The sequence below is a fragment of the Martes martes genome, assembly GCF_963455335.1.
Source record: "Martes martes genome assembly, chromosome: 17".
In the NCBI taxonomy this organism is placed as follows: Eukaryota; Metazoa; Chordata; class Mammalia; order Carnivora; family Mustelidae; genus Martes; species Martes martes.
Genome location: NC_137905.1, coordinates 34,356,461 through 34,374,546, shown reverse-complemented (window position 1 = coordinate 34,374,546; position 18,086 = coordinate 34,356,461). Strand labels below are relative to the sequence as shown.

The window sequence follows — 18,086 nt, the reverse complement described above, 5'->3', positions numbered from 1 at the left end:
CTATGGAAAACAATGCAGAAGTGTCCAAAAATAGAGTTGATCTGTATCTAGAATTTGGAAAGAGCTCTAAGCATAGTAAGCAAAGAAAAAAAGGCCACTTGCAGGTCGAGAAATTCAGTATATTTTTACTTATATAAAAAAGGGAAGAAATGAGAGAAGGCAAACAAAACTATATATATAAAGTCAACCACTATTAACAATTTACATTACATATACAATTACATATACATATTTATATATGTATACAGACATTAATATATTCATATATGTATATATATTTATGTATTTATGTATTATATGTATATGTGCATTTATGTTTTTGTATGTATGCATTTCTATATGTACATATAGATACATTTACATCAAATTACTATGAGTGGTTGACTTTGACAAAGGGACTAGAATTGGTAAGAGTACAGGAAAAGAGATTCTCACTGTTTCACGTTTTCTATACCTGGCTTATGTAATTTTCATAAAAACAACAACAGCGGAATAAAAAGTAATAAGTAAGAATGATAAGGTCATATCCCTGGAAATGATTCACAAGTACAGAAATAATAATTGGATGAGGATGTTGGCGTTGTGTATAACTTCTACTCTTTTTTCAAAGTTGCCTTTACTGCTGTGCATTTTGATCTGAAGAAAATTCCATTAAAAAGACGACTTGGGGAGAAAGACAAGAAAACGAAAATGCCAAATGCATGGGATGTTTTTGTTTCATCTTGGTCTATGGGCTCTTCTCTACTCGGTGGCCCTTCCCCTCCTCACGTCCCACTGGGCCCCGCAGTTGTGTCTTCTGCCCAGAAGCTGGAGAGAGAAGGGGCTGAGGGAAGGATGGGGATCGGTATCCGGTATCACCAGATATGTGGGGCCATGTGTAATTGCAGATAAAGGGCCAGAGACTATGAGCTGGTTTAGGAGCAGAGCATTCCTCTAGATGAGACCGCCCAGTTCCATGAAGTACCAGGTTCTTAGTTCTCAGTGGAGATGAGAGCAATCCTGTGGGAACAATGTAGCTAGTAGTGAGGGGAGCTCAAGCTTTTTTAAAATAGGAAAACAACAGCAGTTCTGTTGATAGGTAAAATCTTAGCAAATTTGTGAGAGAGAAGAGGGGATTGTGGATACAAAGCAGAGTCCCGGTGACAAAACGCTGAAGAAACGGCCTAGAGGAATGTTGAGATCCTGTCCATACATGATGAATAAATGAATTCTGTGCAGGCCCCTGAGAGAAAGGTTGTGTGAATCAGAGAGACATTGGGGGATGGTTATTTTCAACTGTAGTTTACTGGACAAGGATACATTGAATTTCTTTAACTCTTAAGTTTAAGGGTAACACCACAAGGCATTTGGGCCCTTTCAACAGCTCCCCATTTCACTTAGAATGGAGACCAACATACTTAATGTGCCCTGTGGAGATTTGCATCCTTCTGCAATCATCTCATGCCACGTCCCTTATCGCACAAAACTACAGTGACACTGGCCTCCTCAGTTTCTAGACACGTCATGTTGTGCTCTTTCCACCTCAAGATCAGGTCTTTGCACATGCTGTCCCTCTGCCCAGATTATTCTTTCTTTACTCTGGCCTAGTAATATTTTGTTTATCCTCCCGGGAACAACTTAACTACCAAGAACCTACCAACTTGTCGCTGTTCTATTATTCCTCAGCACCCTCGCACTTCTTCCTAATACCATCTTCAAGGAGCTTATAACCATGTTTATTAGTTTACTTGCTTATTGTCTTCCTCCCCAATGTGTGGTCCGTGATGGGCAAGGATCATGTCTGTCTCGCTTACTGGTGTTCCCCCAAGGTCTAGCACATATATGTGCTCAATGAATCCTTGTTGGATGAATGAATGAATGAATGAATGAACAAATGAGTGAGTGAATGAGTTGACTCTGCCTCCCTGATGTGCCACAGTCTTCTCTGGAGGTATTTGGCTGTGGTGGGTGACATGACCATGTGGAGACATCTTAGGGAAAGAGCCTAAGTGTTAAGGTCTGAAGAACATTGCCCTAGTGGGTACTGCCCTTATCTCCCCCTCAATACTCACTTTGGCTTGGGACGGAAAGGAATCATGGTTCTCCAGGCAGCATCATACTTCCCCCAGGGGAGAACTGTTGCCACCTCTGGTGCCTCAGGCTTCCTCACCTGCTGGCTCCAGGAGACATCTTCTAGAGTGTACGTATTCTTGGGAAAGAAAAACCAAAAGAACATCAGTTTCCCAACCAATCTCATAAATACTATTCTGAAGTGCCAGACTAGCCATCCAAGGACAATGGATCTTCCCACATTCAGCTTCCTAAAGAAAGGCTGCTAGAGTCAGACAGAGAAAGACAAACACTGTATGATCTCACATGTATGTAGAACCTAAACACAACAATAACAAAGCGTTCAGAGAATGGATTGGTGGTTGCCAGAGGTGGGGGTGGGGTTTGGGTGAAATGGGCAAAGGTGGTCAAAAACTTCCAGTTATAAAATAAATGTCATGGGAACTGAACTTAATAATAATAATAATAAAAAATTAAAAATAAAAAAATTTAAAAATAAATGTCATGGGGCTATAACGTACAGCGTGGTGACTATAGTTAGTAACACTGCATTGTAGCTCTGAAAGCTTTTAAAAGCAGATCTTAAAATTTCCCATCACAAGAAAAAAATTTATAATTGTACAAGGCGATGGATGTTATGTTGTAGTAACTCTTTTACACTATATACAAATATTGAATCATTATGTCATATACCTAAAACTAATATGTTTTATGTCAATTGTATCTCAATTAAAAAGTAAATAAAAGAAAGGTTTCTGGGTAGGGAATAAGCGGTGGGCCATGAGTCGGGACAACTGGGTCCCAGCCTTAGTTCTGCCTACATTCCTGGGGTCACTCTGGGCAGGCCACCCCACCTCCCCAGGTTTTTAATCTGTGATACACACTTTAGACAAGACTAAAGGGAGCTATCGTTAGTCACCCACAGAATGTGAGACCAAGTCACCCTCTGAGGGTAAACCTACTAAAAAGAAATAAATAAGTAAGAAAGTAACCCCCAAACATTACATGTGACCCTTTTGATAAAGTAGGAAACAACTAAAATTTTTTTTAAGTATTATCTTTAGGACTTCACATAGAATACATAATACTATCTTAAAAGCATAGTAAGGATTGATGAGAAAGGATTCAGGGGAGTAGCTTCTTCAGTTGGGGAAGTCGGGGAGTGAAGTGGAAGGAGGTCCAATAGCTGGATGTGATTGTCAAGGTTCAAGCTGGTGAGTTGATGATGGGTCTACAGGTGCCTAATGTACTATTATAATTAAATACGTAGATAAATAGGTAATAGATGATAAATAGATACATAGACCAACCATGAAGTGGGGTCATGACCAAAGACTATGATTCGTTTAATTGCAGAAGCCTGAGATCCATTAAAAGAAACCAAGGTTGAATAATATGGGATAAAATTTTCTGATCTAATTTGTGACCATTGAGAATATCCTGTCAATTCAGTTTTCTGGTATTTTAATGCAAAGGAGACCTACTTACATAGCTAAGACCTGAAACCATGTCATTGCTCATGTCCATGCCAAGGTTCCCGAGGCCACCTGAAGATCTGGGGACCCAATATATCCTCCTCCTGGTCATTTTCAGCTGTTTTGCCAATCCTTCGTTTCCCAGAATCAGAGAATCTGAAAAGGCAGCAGGTAAGAGTAGCTTAGATTCAACCGTTAGGAGTCAGGAAAGGGGGATATTCCCTGCAAGGAGTGGGCCACGGTCATGCAGGAGAGCTTGCCTCCCTCTTTTTAAACATCTACTCAGGCCTCAGCTCAAGATGACTTGGGGAAAAGTTCTCTAACCACCCAATGTCAACCCTATAACACTGGGCCAGGCCTGCTCATAAAACCATGCTTCTTCTCTTATCCCAGTTTGTAATTATATATTTGTGTGAATCATTATTTGTTTAGAGCTCATTTTCTGCTCTAAATCAAGAGCCTCACAAGGACAGGGGCATGTCAGTTTTGCTCACTATTGAATCCTTGGAGCCTGGGACAGTGCTACGAGGATAGCAGGTGTTCAATAAATAAATGATAAAAGGATGGATAAATACATGAAGGAAACGCAATTTTATTATTGACTCTAACTCTTAGTTTTCACAGAGTCAGAGAATAGAGCTAGATACAATTTAGGAACCTTAAATAACCAAAGGTATTTTAAAAATATACTAAAATGCTTTTCGTTTTTGCCTTTCTGAACATGTGACTCACTCCCAGAACATCTATATGCTTGGGTTGGGAGAGGGGATGGTAACTTAATATTTCTTTTTTTTTTTTTTAAGATTTTATTTATTTATTTGACAGACAGAGATCACAACTAAGCAGAGAGGCAAGTGGGGGCGGGGAAGCAGGCTCCCTGCTGAGCAGAGAGCCCGATGCGGGGCTCAATCCCAGGACCCTGGGATCATGACCTGAGCAGAACGCAGAGGCTTTAACCCACTGAGCCATCCAGGTGCCCCTAATTTAATATTTCTGAAGGAATGGAAAAAGACAGTATATAACAGGGCCAGCATCTGGGGTATGACCAGTGCTTCCAAGAGCCTCGTATTCAGAAAGGTCCAGGCTTGTTTAAGTCCTTGCTGTCACCATCTTGAAATTCTTAATAATTTTGAACAAGGAGCCCAATATTCCATTTTGCACTGGGCCCCACAAATTATGTAGTCAGTCCTGATGTTCAAATACTGGGTTGTGCTTTGAGTAAACAGACTTGCAGACTAACCAGTCTTGGGAGAAGATTCTCCAAATGCTTCTATCTCATTTCCTCCCAAACCACTTCCTTTCAGCAAATCACGACCCCAACTGGTAGCCTCCGGTTCTGGAATTCTGCTATGGAACATGCAAGACAGACTCCCCAGCCAAGGCATCAAGCCATAAGGTTTACTTGCCGAGCGATCATAGAAGCGAACGCGAAATAAGTCAGTCAGAGAAGGACAAATACCATAGGATTTCACTCATATGTGGAATTTAAGAAGCAAAACAGATCGACATAAGGGAAGGGAAGGAAAAGTAAAATAAGATGAAAGCAGAGGTGGAGGCAAACCATAAGAGACTCTTAACTCTAGAAAATAAACTGAGGGTTCCTGAAGGGGTCATGGGTCAGGGGATGGGGTCAATGGGTGACGGGCATTCAGGAGGGCTCTTGCTATAGGAACACTGGATGTTGTATGCAACTGATGAATCACTAAATTCTACCTCTGAAACTAATGATACACAATATGTCAATTAAATTGAATTTAAATTAAAAAATTAAAAAAAAAAGTCAGTCTGTTAGGGATGGTGGAAAAGAAGAAAGAGAGAATGTCACACACTTTCTTTAAGAGTCTGGGGAGAAACAAGGTTTTTGGCTGCCATGAAACAGTCTAGGACACAGACACATTAAGGTAAAATTGGCATAACTCAATAGAAACCCCTGGGTGAGGACCACGGTGTAGTGCAGTACAGTCTATTCCCTACACAAAGGTTTCCGGGCGGGGTGGCGGGGGTGGGGGGGGAGTGGCGGGGGCAGGGAGTGGAAGCCAACAAATTCGAGATTGCAAGTCATGGACCTGGCAAGCGGCTGCATCATTGGTGCGCTGACAGAGGTTCGTATCTATAACTAATCTACTATTGCAATTGGTGAGTGCAGTTCCAAAACAAATGCTGCTTGACATTTGCTTTACCTTAGTAAGTAAGAGGAAAATGAAACATCAAAGGTGACTTTTGGTTGGATCTTCACTAATTTGTCAATGCCCTGAAAAGTTTGCAAATACTGAAACAATACTTCCTAATTTTTCTTATGCTTGTCACAATGTGATGGCTTTAGGCACAATAGCCTTGTAGATTTAATCTGCATTATTAGCATTTCCTGCATTTATTTCTTCAGCCTAGGCAATCAACAAAATAATAAAATAGCCTTGCTTTATAAGCCTTTTTAACATTTTTGTGTGTGTGCGGTGTAAATATTCCCACTGCAGCTAATTTCAAGCTACCATGGAATATAAAGTTGGGGAGACAGACATAAAGATCCCTCATTCTACAGTATTTCCACCCAACAGATGCAATAGAGATAAATAATTTCAAAATGTAAATAATAGTAAAATGCAGTAAAATAACTAGGGAGTGATACATTTTGAGTATTACCTTTGTCTTTGATATGATATACTTAATCACAAATTTATATAATTTAATTTTAATAATGTTTGTGTTCAATGACTGGGCTCTCAGAATTCCTGAAAGGTGACAGTTGTTCTCCTGAGCCAGTATGAACAGACTCCAGAAGACCCCTGCTGATCATCTGGAAAACATGGTGCCTCTTTCTAAATCCTTCTCCCACCCGGGACAGTTTTTTTCAATTCACTCCTAAGTTAGGCTGTGCCTGGGGGTTAGCTTTCCTGGCTCCCCTGAAGCTGAGGGGAACAAGAAGGAGCTGAAAGTTTGGGTGAGGGCCTTGCTGAGAGGGCCTAGTGGGCTAACCACACTGCAAATAAATAACAGTCATGGGAAGGTCTTGAGAGCAGAGTGTGGGCTCCACAGAGGCCTGGTAACCTGGGGAACACTGCCATGCCACAAGCAAGCCAAAATGCATTACTCCACACTCTCCAATGACAGCAGGGCAGGCAGTGACCAGGCGGACAAAAAACATTGCTTGGAAAAGCCAAGGAGCAGAGGACACTGTGCCCAGGACCCTGACTTATCCTCTGCCAGGCCACAGCTCTGAGGCTGATCCTTCACTGAGAGTAACTTAAAGGAACTATTTAAATGACTAGATTAGACAGGAGGTTAAAATGGTATGCCCGAACACTTATTTTCTCTTCATTAACCAGCAAGTAGGGGCTCAAGAGGAGGACCATGTGCTTAGAGACCAAATAGAGATATTGGATGTTCTCTCACCTTTCAGCTTAAGTCTGATTTGCCAACCTTGTTTATTTTTACACACCTGAGGAGAGATGCAGCGAGGGTTTCAAAGGTGTGACCAATTTTTATATGGCATTTATCCAAGAAACTAATAACAGGGAAAAGTAAACCAATTGGGAATGAAGGAAATGCAAGCATGTGTAATGGATATATGTTTGCAGAACATGAGTTGCTCATTTCAACACAATGGCAGCTCAGTCACACACTAGTGTGTGCCAAATTCCAATTGATGAGGCCCACCTCTGCTTCCTTGACTGACCAGGGAAATTCCCTCCAGAACTTCCTTTAGCAGACCTCGAGAAGTTCCCTGGCCTCCCAACTTCCTTTTGGGAAGAACCCAAAAGGGTTCAGATTGGGACAAGACCAACACTGTGTTGAGGGTGAGGACAAGGATGTGACAGGAATAAAACAGAGGAAACAGTTGCCTCCAGCCCTGTGTTCTCCACAAACCTTGGAGGGGGAACATCATGATGATAAACTTGGTTTAGACATGGGTCATTTGCATATGACCAAACAACCTGGGAACAGGAGGGGAGCCACTGCAGCAAGGTTATATGTGGCACAGGCTGTCTGGAGGAGCTGACCTAGTTCCTCATTGTGCTTACCCCTTATCCAGCAGGATGTAGTGTCTAAGGCCAGAAGGTGCACCAGAGGGTAAGGAATGTACCCAGAGGGTAAGGAACATAAGATCTAGATGATTAGGTCTTATTCCTGTATCTCTCCCTTCCAGTCCATTCACACCCTGTGCTTGTCAACTTTCCCTGCTTTGAGGTTCATTTCCTTCTGCTAGTTCTGATAGCTTCTGGAGGCCATCACTGGCATCTTCCTGATTGCTGAATCTCACATCCAAATGCCTGGCCTTCTTCTCTGTTCCAGAAACTGGGAAGCTCCTCCCCAACTTGATCTTTGTGCTAGTCCTAATCTCTGCCAAGAACATTCTCCTTCCAGCTCCTCGTGGAGCTGGTCCATTCTTACCATTCAGGTCTCAGCTCAAACACCACCTCCTGGGAATAACCTTCTCAGACCTCCCTAGAGAACACTGCACTCCTCTTTCTATCACCTTCTACATAGCTTCCTGCTTTATTTGCTCTGCTTACTGCTTTCTCAAATCTTTCTTTCGTGGCGTATTCATTTTCTGCCTACCTCACTAGAATATCAGCTCTTTGAAGCCAGGGAACTTGTCTTGCTCATTGATGTATTTGTGAATCTAGAATAGTGCTCAGCACACAGTAGATGCTTAATAAACATGTAAAGGATAAATAAATAATGTAGATGCAGAGCCTGTCAAAGAAAGAACCAGGAAATCCACATGGCTACTGAAGACCTCACATTTAGATTTTTGATGCTTTTCCGGGTCGGTGGACACATCCTATGACAGACATACAGTCACAGGATTAAAAGAAGGTGTCCATCAGCAAGCAATTTAAACGTGGATCCATTCCCATAATACAGCTTCCTTAGTGCAGTGTGAATTTGTATTTAAAAAAATAAATCTGGCAATTATAATATGAATAGAATATCCATTTTGTTTTTTGTTATTGCTGTTACAGGGGCAGGGGTATAAGTGTGTAGGTTAAAAGCATTAAACATAAGTTTTAAAAAAATAGACCACGGAGCATAACAAATAACACGGAGGACATAGGGAGATGGAGAGGAGAGGGAGTTGAGGGAAATTGGAAGGGGAGATGAACCATGAGAGACTATGGACTCTGAAAAACAATCTGAGGGTTTTGAAGGGGTAGGGGGTGGGAGGTTGGGGGAGTCAGGTGGTGGGTATTGGGGAGGGCACGTATTGCATGGAGCACTGGGTGTGGTGCATAAACAATGAATTCTGTTACACTGAAAAGAAATTAAAAAAAATAATTTGGAAAAAAAAAGAAGTCATCAGAGTCATCAGGGGACAAGAAGTCATCAGAAAGACTCTTAACTACGGGAAACAAACAGGGTTTCTGGAGGGGTGGTGGGTGGGTGGGTGGAATAAGTGAGTGATGCGTATCAGGAAGGGCATATGATGTGATAAGCACTGGGTGCCATATGCAGCTAATGAATTATTGAACTCTACATCCAAAATTGATGATGTAGATTATATTGGTTAATGGAATTTAAAAAAATATTTGGAAAGGTTTAAAAAAAATAGACCATGAAGTTTATAAGATTTTTTTTTAATTTCTTTGCTAAACACAAGAAAACCTCAAAAAAATTGGACCTCTCCATCTTGCCCTTAGAGAGGCCTTGATAAAAAGGTAAGCTCTTGTGGACCTGGGTCAATCTTTTTTTTTTCTTTTTTAAATCTCTCTCTCTCTCCCCAGAGTCTACCACAGGGTAGGGTGCATAATGTACATCCAGAGAAACGGTCCAGAGCTTGCTTTCTGTATCCAGGATCTTCAGTTCAACTTCTCTCTAGGCCTTGGTGGCTCAGGCCCCAGTCTAGGAGTTAACCTTGACAACTGGTTTTTCCTTCCTTCATCACATCCGATCCATCAGCATATTCTGTTGAAGTTACACTCCAATGTAGCTTGCAGTCTAAGTCCTCATTTTTTCTTGCCTGGACAACTGTCACCACCTCATAACTAGCTTTCCGGCTTCTGATCTTAAATCATTACATTGCCTTCTCCACATAGCAGCCACAATGGTCTCTTGAAAACTTAAACCAGAAAAGTTATTCTGCACCTTGAAGCTGCTAGAGGCTTGCATCAGGCTTAGAGTAAAACGCTGACTTCTTACTAGACTCCTTACCCTATCTTTTTACCTCTTACACAGCCCTCTATTATCTGACCCTGGCACTACTCTTATCTCAGCCAAACCACCATGCCCCCCTTGCACTGAATTCCAGGAGTAGTTTCCTCAAATACCCCAAATTCATTCCAGCCACAAAGTCTTTGCAATTGTCACTTCCTTGACCTGGAATAGCACCTCCCCTGAGCTTTGCATTGCCACCTCTTCATGCACAGGGCCCAGTTCAAATGTGATCTGTCCAGTGAACCCTTCTCTGACTGCCTAAAGGACTTCCCACCATTCAAAATTACTCTCCTTGGTTATTGTTTGTTTCCCTCTCTAGAAGTTCAGCTCCATGAAAGCAGTAACCTTGCCTGTCTTGTTCACTGACAGTTACCCAGCCCCTAAAATAATATCCAGTATATAGTAGGTATTCCAAAAATATTGCTTAGTGAATGAAGGAAAGGTGGGATAATGTCAGAGAAAGAGCTTTCGGCAGGAGCATCTAAGTTCTTGCTTCTCTATCTCCACCACAGCCTTGTATACTTGCCTTCTCCTCTCCCTTACCTGCAGCATACACAAAAGCACACAGTTCCACCTGCCCTGTATCAGACTTAGTCATCTACAGGGCTGTACCCCTGGCCAAGAGATACGTAAGGGTAGGAGCTTGTCTTATGTTATACTCTTTACCCCTCTACAGTTAGCCCAGAGCCTTGTACTTAGCAGTCCCTTAATGACTGTTTGTTGATTTGAATGGACTCTCGACTCCTTCTTGGATTCTGAAAGCACTGCTGGACTTCACAGGGAAAATTTTCCATCTTCAACCTATAGCCAAACCCAAGTCAAGTCTCAACGTGAACAAGCACCTAATGGCCAAATCTAAAACATTTCAAGTGACAAAATACATATTATTGGGTTATAACCCATAAAAAAATCCGTGAACCCTTAATAAAGTAAAAAAAAAAAATGAGTAAGTAAATAAATGAGGGAAATGTGTAGCTTTTTCTTACAGAATTCCAGTAATAAATGTAGTATTAACTCCCTAGAATATATGTATTACTTATAAAAAGAAATATACCAGCTTACAGTAGGGAAATCCGGCAGATACCTCCTTTACCAAGTAATCAAGGGCAAAATCATCATTAATAATAAATTTCAACCATCATGTATCAGGAAAGCCACATGTCTTCTGTATAGTCTTTCTGCCAAAAATGTATAATGTTAAAACGTTCATCCCAAGAAAACATCAGATAAACCCAAATTAAGGGACATTCTACAAAATAACGGACCAATGTTCTTTAAAAAGTATATATGTATATATATATATATATATATATATATATATATGATTGAGGAGACATCACAACTAAATGTAAAGTGGGATCCTGGGCCAGAAAAAAAGGACATTAGTGTGAAAACTGGCAAAATTTGTGCAAGGTCTATAGGTTAGATAACAGTGATGTTAATTTCTGGTTTTTATAATTGAACTGTGGGAACTCCTTTTTGCAATATTTTTGTAAATCTAAAATCAATTCGAACGAAAAGTTAAAAACATTTCAAGGAGATAAAATTTAAACATGGTCCTCTCTCCAGGGCACAGTCCTGCGGCTGAGCCTCAGGAGAAAACGGAAAGGCGGACCTCGCGGAGAGTGAAGGTCGCTCGGGCTGAAGTGCTCCTGTGCTCCTACACTTAATGCTCCCGTGCTCTGCGGGGCGGCTCCGGGAGGGGGCAGCGCGAAGCTGCGGAGTTTGAGCCTGGGGGCGGGCCGTAGAGCGGAGCCGGAAGCGCCGGCGCGCCAGTGGTTGGGAGCTTTAGTCGGGGCTCTAGAGGTCGCGCAGAGCTGTGGCTCCTGCTCTTTTTGACGGTCCCCCAGCGCGAACAGCTGTCACCATGTCGTCCGTGAGCCCCATCCAGATCCCCAGACGCCTCCCGCTACTGCTCACCAACGAGGGCGTGCTTCTGCCCGGCTCCACCATGCGCACCAGCGTAGACTCGGCCCGCAACCTGCAGCTGGTGCGGAGCCGCCTGCTTAAGGGCACTTCGCTGCAGAGTACCATCCTGGGGGTGATCCCCAATACGCCCGACCCGGCCAGCGACGCGCAGGACCTGCCGCCGCTGCACAGGTAGGCCGGGCGGCCCCCGCGGCGGCGGCGGCGGCGGGCGGCGCGGCCTCCTCTCCGGACCCCGGCCCAGGCCAGGCCCGGCTTCGGGGCGCCGAGGCTCGAGGGGTGGCCTTCGTGGCTCAGTTCTGTCTCTTCAGCTACCTCCTGTGTGAAATGGGGGTGACAGATGTCCGTGTCGTGACTGTTAAAGGGCAGAACTCATGAAGTAGTGAAAATTCCGCAGTTAGCTGGCACTGTTCCTTTGATTTAAGTTCTCCTCCCTGCCCCCGTCCCCTCAGGTCTTCAGACTCCTGGCCCAGTTTCTGAATTTTCCAGGCGCCTCCTCTTTTCTTTTCTTTTCTTCCCTTCCTCCATCTTTCAGCCCTCTTAAGTGAGACACTTGATATTCCACACGTTTTCTCTTTTTCCTGTGCCGTCCTAATCCGCACTACCCTTTTCATTAATTTTTGGGTGCCTGTCTTCCAAACTCCCTGCCTGCCCCTTCTCTTTTACCCTCCCTTCCTGCTCACGTAGTCCCTTGTCTTCCCTTTCTGGAATTTTCTCATCTCCTCCTATCTGCTCTTTCTCTCGTATCTTAACATTTCTTACACCGCAAGCTTACCACTAGATTGCCCTACACCATGGCCCTAGTTGTGTGTCTTTGGGTGAGACACCCTGTGCCTATTGGAACCTAACAGGAACCATTTCTTGGGTATGTTAATTAAGTGTTAATTAATTAAGTGAAATCATCTTTGTGCTTGATGGTAGTCCAGTACTGTAGCCACTAGTCATATGTGCCCGGTCCAAACTGAGTGGCTAGAGTGACCAACTGCCCGGGTTTGCCGAGAATTGAAGTAGTTGTAGCTGTAGAAGTCCTGTTTCCCAGGAAACAGTGTTAGTCCTAGATAAATCAGTGCAATTAGTTACCCCAAACGTGCTGTAAGTATACAGCACACACTAGAATTTGAAAATTTAGTATGTAAAACATTTGGCTGGTTAAATAATAAATTTTACATAGATTAGGAGTTGGAATGGTAGTACTTTGGCTGTTCAGGGTTAAATAAAATACTAGTATTTTACTTTTTGCTTTTCAATATGGCTACTAAAATTACATATGTGGTTTACATTGTATTTCTATTAGACAATGCTGGGATACAGTATATGCTCAACAAATGCTATCATTTATTTCAGACTCACCTCCCTAACCTGTGCCTCCTATCCTTAACTCTTCCTGATATGCTTTTAGTTTAGAGCAATTATTTACCTCCAGGTACCCTTTTTTAAAGTTAGGGATTCCTGACTGAATGATTTGGAATGCCTTATTCTTACCCAAAATTTCATGAATATATACATTTCTAAAAGGAGAGTCTATGACTATCTTCAAATTCAGAAGGGAAACTGGTATCTCTCCCTTCCCTTCCTAAAACAAACAAACAAACAAAAAACCAGTACTACTACTTCATTAATCCACGTTGTAAAAACCTTGCATTTCTCAGGCATGGGAAACACTTTGGCTTCCAACTGATCTGCTTTGGTTATTGCTTGCATGGAATTGGATACTTTTCAAGTTTCTGTGAACTCTGATAAATTGCATTGAATTCTGGTTTCCCAACATAATGACCCCACTCCTTAAGCCTCTGCTTATGCCACAATTTTTTGCTCTCTGTGCCCAGGCATTTGATTGCTGGTTGAGGCAAGAGTGTTCATGGTTAGATTTTTTGTTTTAGTTCTGTGCGTATGTGCGGTTATTACCCATGGGTACACTGTGAATTTCGAAAGGAGATTTAGTCATATTTTAGTCATTTTGTTAGTATATCCTGGCAAGAGTCTGGATGCTTTTTAATTTCTTTTATGTAAATCCCTTCAACACATCTGTAACTGAATTCTCATGCTTGGAAGCAATTGTTAATATTCAGATGATGTGTGATCTGATCCGTGATGTTCATATCACTGCTTTTGTTTTAAATTAATAACAATGTTAAAATTATTCATTTAAGTTAGAAAACATATATTGGCAATTCTTCATAGAATTCTATCAGAAGGATCCACCAGACCATCTGGTTATTCTAGAAATATTGTTTGCTACTTGAAAAATCTGTGTGGGATTGTACTACATTCCTTAGCACTAGCTTCAGATGTCTTTTTTCTCTAATATGACCTTTAAACACTTTTAAAAATTTAAAAAGCTTTGATAATGCAAATACTGAGTTACCCATAACCATACCATTACTCTGTTTCGATACATAAATCTGCCCTTCCTCAGTTACCTGCTTTTCCAGATGATGGTGGTACCCAAAGGGAAGGCCAGGGGCTCTACTCCTGTCTTTTGTTTCCTTTAGACCATCCAGGTGACAATGCTTCAGTCTCGAAGAGCAGCAGAAGTCATTTATTCCACTGTGTTCCTTGTCGAACAAAATAGCAAAGCCAGATGTTGACTTCCCTGAACAGCTTGCTTTACTGTTTCGAACAGCACACTCCCTTCTGCATGTTAGTTAGTGTGCAGGCATGTTACCTGACACAGGAGCCTTTTTAAAGGAGGAGCTTTGGATTATCCCTGCAGCATAGAACTTGGCTCTTAATGCTACTTCAGGGCACCCTGTTTACCTAGACTTGAGTGACTCATTATTTTCTTAGTGAAGATGGATAATAATTTAGTACTACATATACACTGTCCTTTCACGCATTTCAAGATGGTCATCCAGTCGTCTTCCAGCCTTATGTTCTTCAGGATACATGGCTTCATTTCCACATAGTGCTGATTTCTCAGCCCCTCTCTTTCTGGCTTCTTCCTCCAAGATCCCAAATTAGTTTTCACTGGCATTTGTCTGACAAGAAATGAGTGCTTTGTAGATAGCAGATGCACAGTTTCATAATTTGGGTCAACTCTTTGTCCAGGCATTACTCCTATTTTTATCTGTGAGCATTCTTAGGCATTCAGAAATACTACCTGATAGTACTAACATTTTAAAATTTATGTTAGCAAGTATGTAATGGATAGCTCTATAGATTTTCCTAAATCTGCATTTACTCTTTTTTAGGAAAGTGTCTACAAGTGGCAATCGTAAATTCAGAAATGAAGTTTTAATTGAAAAAAAAAATTTTTAAGTAATCTCTGTCCCCATCGTGGGGCTTGAACTCACCACCCCAAGATTAAGAGTTGCATGCTCTGTTGACTGAGCCAGCCAGGCACCCCCAGAAATGAAGTATTAGTAAAGGAGTGAAAACCAAAAATCCTATAGCAACAGAAACCTCATCTATTGTAGACCTTGGGGCAATCCTAATAAGCTCCTTGTTTCTAAATCATTATTAATCATGATGATGAGTTTTGCCAAAAACCATAAATAATTCAAGAAGATAAGTCGGGTGATACAAGAGAATACTAAAAAGATGTTTCAGTTGTTCTTTCCCAAAGATGTGTAACTTGATTCTAGAGTTTTGGTAGAAATGCTTCTCTTTGTTAAGTGTAATTAAGATGTGAACAGTTGATACTAAATGATAGCAGTGCTTTCTAGTATCTCAACTATTTAGAAGCTATGTGAATAAGTCTTTGTTTATATTTCTTTTAGGCACAAATTGATATTGTCCATTGTGGTGATAAAAGTAAAATATATCCTGAAACTTAATACAGGTCTCTTTTGCCTGCCTATGCAGTATCTTTGTAATCAGGGAAAACTAACTTGTTTACCCTTTTTGAATCTCAGCCACTAATTTATATTAAGGAAATGATGCTATCTTCCTCACAGGACTGAAAGGTAGTATCTAATGAGATAATACTTATGAAAGCCTTTTGTAGGCTACAGAGCAATAAACCTATATGTTAGAGGTATTATCCCCAAATAGGTAGTTGTTTGTTTGTTTGTTTGTTTTTAAAGATTTTATTTATTTATTTATTTGACAGGCAGAGATCACAAATAGGCAGAGAGGCAGGCAGAGAGAGAGAGAGGAGGAAGCAGGCTCCCTGCTGAGCAGAGCCGGATGCAGGGCCCAGGACCCTGGGATCATGACCTGAGCTGAAGGCAGAGGCTTTAACCCACTGAGCCACCCAGGCACCCCCAAATAGGTAGTTTTAAATGTAAATTTCACAAATGGTGAAGGAGGGAGAAGTGAGAAGGCCCCATAGTCTTTCAATATGGGCAGAACTAAACTATGTCATTATAGAAAGACTTGGAAGATTGAGGATTCCAAGAAAGATGGAGAGCTTTAAAGTAAAAAAAAAAAAAAAAAAAAAAAAAAAAATAGCAAGTGGTTGGCATAGGTAGGCCAGTTTGGATATTTACACAATATCCTCATCTTCAAAAACTGCCTTTTGTAGTAGTGCTGCTTTTAGATTTTTCCACAACTACAGTTGATGGTTCTCAAATATTTTTGGAACTCTTCTATTATCTAAGTCAGTTTCCAAAGTACATTAATCAACCCATTGTAATCAGACTTTGTTTGGATTAAAACAATATTTTACAGTTCTGAAAATAGATCCCAGTTAGGAGTTTCAAAAATTCTTCAAACTGTAAAATATCACAGTAATTAAGGTGTAGATTTACAGAACCACTACCTAAAGGGAAAGAACACCATTCATTTGTTGTATACATTTGGGTCTGTTGCAAAATCAGAATGTTGCCTTATGGTCATGCATAAGGCTAATAAAGCAAATATTAATAGAAAAACTGGAATATTTAGAAAGATGACTAATTTGATATGAAGCCCGTTATGTATCATAGTTAGTAGGAAAGTATTAATATATATTTTGTTTACTTACTATCTGTATTTATATGTATAACCTAGAGCCCAAAATACAATAGAACTTGTCTAAAATCACATTTAAACATGGTGCTTCTTCACAGAGCTTTTCACCCGAAATGTCTTTTGCCAGATACTCTTTGTAGCCATCAATCATTTCACAGATCTTGTTTTTCTTTAAAAATGTTACATTCTAGTCAGCTGTAAGCGATTTAAAGTTAGACCCAATTAGCAAATGTAAAACCTTTATATATTTTATTTCATTAAAAGGAGAGGCATAATATAAATCCAACTTAATCTCTTTTTGATTTGGTTCCAAGATGTTCATCTTCCTTTCACAGTTAACACACTGTTTTACTTGCTTTATAAGAAAACTCATTTTTAGTTTTACCTTTCATGAATGACGTGGTTCAAATAATTAAATTTATCTCCTAATCTGGAGGTTTGGAGTTGCCTCATCTCTCTCTCTGGTTTCTCTGTGGTTCCCGTTTGCAAACCCCTTAGGCCAGGGATCCAGTTTGTCATCTGTTGATGTTGCCTGTAGACAGATCTGCATTGTGCAAGCATTGATGGCATCATCTGAGGGGAGTTGTAGTCTTGGTCTCGGATCAGTTCGGCTATTGCTAACTTTCTCAGGCAATCTGAGTTGGTTTACAGGAAATGGGAGATATAGCCTACTACCATTAATGACTGAAGAAAAACAACCACAACACAAATGCCTTAAAATAATAGGTAATTATCAAATCATTTCAGTTTTTAAAGTATATCATGTTTTTCCCCCCCACCAAATTATCTTCCTGATTCTTTGGTTTTAGTTATTGTTTAAATCAGTTTTTATCCCCTGTACAAGTAATAGGACAGAAAAGGTGATAAGGAAAGTTGGACATAGCTCAAAATTAACTGAATGGCAGAGGGAAGCCAAAGGTTCCACATAATCTACAGAATTAATATGAGGAAGTAGGTGTGAATTGACTGCATATAGAAGTAGGCAAATTCCCTGACATATTCAAATTCTGTATTCAAATGTAATTCTGTATGTTTGAGATGGGCGAGTTTGATTTTCCAGGATTACCATTTCCCCAGAGTGTTGAAAGTTCTAGTTACCTTAATTCTAGTTTCTTCTCTGAAATCACAGGCCTTCCTGAGGCTGAAGGGAGAAGATAGAATTTTAGTTTGGGGTCTGGGTATGTTTTCTGAATATGGCTCTTTCCATTTTGTATCATTTTGGCTTAGTTTGGATGGGACTTCCTTTCTGTGAATTGAGTTTATATGTAACTTGGTCAGAATTATATGTTCTGGTAAGGAGCTAAGACTGAAATAAAGTAGAACTTTTATAGTTAGTATTAGGTGGAGCCTTTACCACTTAGGACAGAACAAAGTATATACCTTCAGTGTGTGGCCTCTAATATTTAGTCCCCACATTTAGATATTTCATATTCTTGGGCATAGATACTAATTATCAGATTTGATGACAGTTTGTGAGAAGGCAGATAGGAGGAAGTTTTGGGGACTGATGGTGTGAAAAACCGGGCTTGATGTTGGTAGCAAAACTGGTTATTGGAACAGAGATTTCTTAGATTGGTTTAATGTTATGCT

General features: G+C 40.8%; 2 protein-coding genes across 3 annotated transcripts in view; one reads left to right on the top strand and one right to left on the bottom strand.

Annotated features, from left to right (window-relative positions):
• Positions 1-17,322, bottom strand: part of ABCC11 (ATP binding cassette subfamily C member 11) — a 73,071-nt gene extending 55,749 nt beyond the window's left edge. For both annotated transcript variants that reach the window (XM_080828149.1, XM_080828150.1), the window contains exons 1-3: positions 14,024-17,322; positions 3,538-3,680; positions 2,052-2,188 (exon numbers count right to left, since the gene is read on the bottom strand). In XM_080828149.1, the coding sequence (XP_080684275.1) occupies positions 2,052-2,188; positions 3,538-3,636 (236 nt within the window). In that variant the 5' untranslated portion in view covers positions 3,637-3,680; positions 14,024-17,322. The remainder of the gene's footprint in view (positions 1-2,051; positions 2,189-3,537; positions 3,681-14,023) is intronic.
• The window catches only part of LONP2 (lon peptidase 2, peroxisomal), a 120,016-nt gene continuing 113,354 nt past the window's right edge, over positions 11,425-18,086 (top strand). Inside the window, exon 1 of the mRNA XM_080828152.1 lies at positions 11,425-11,777. Within this exon, the coding sequence (XP_080684278.1) occupies positions 11,545-11,777 (233 nt within the window). The 5' untranslated portion in view covers positions 11,425-11,544. The remainder of the gene's footprint in view (positions 11,778-18,086) is intronic.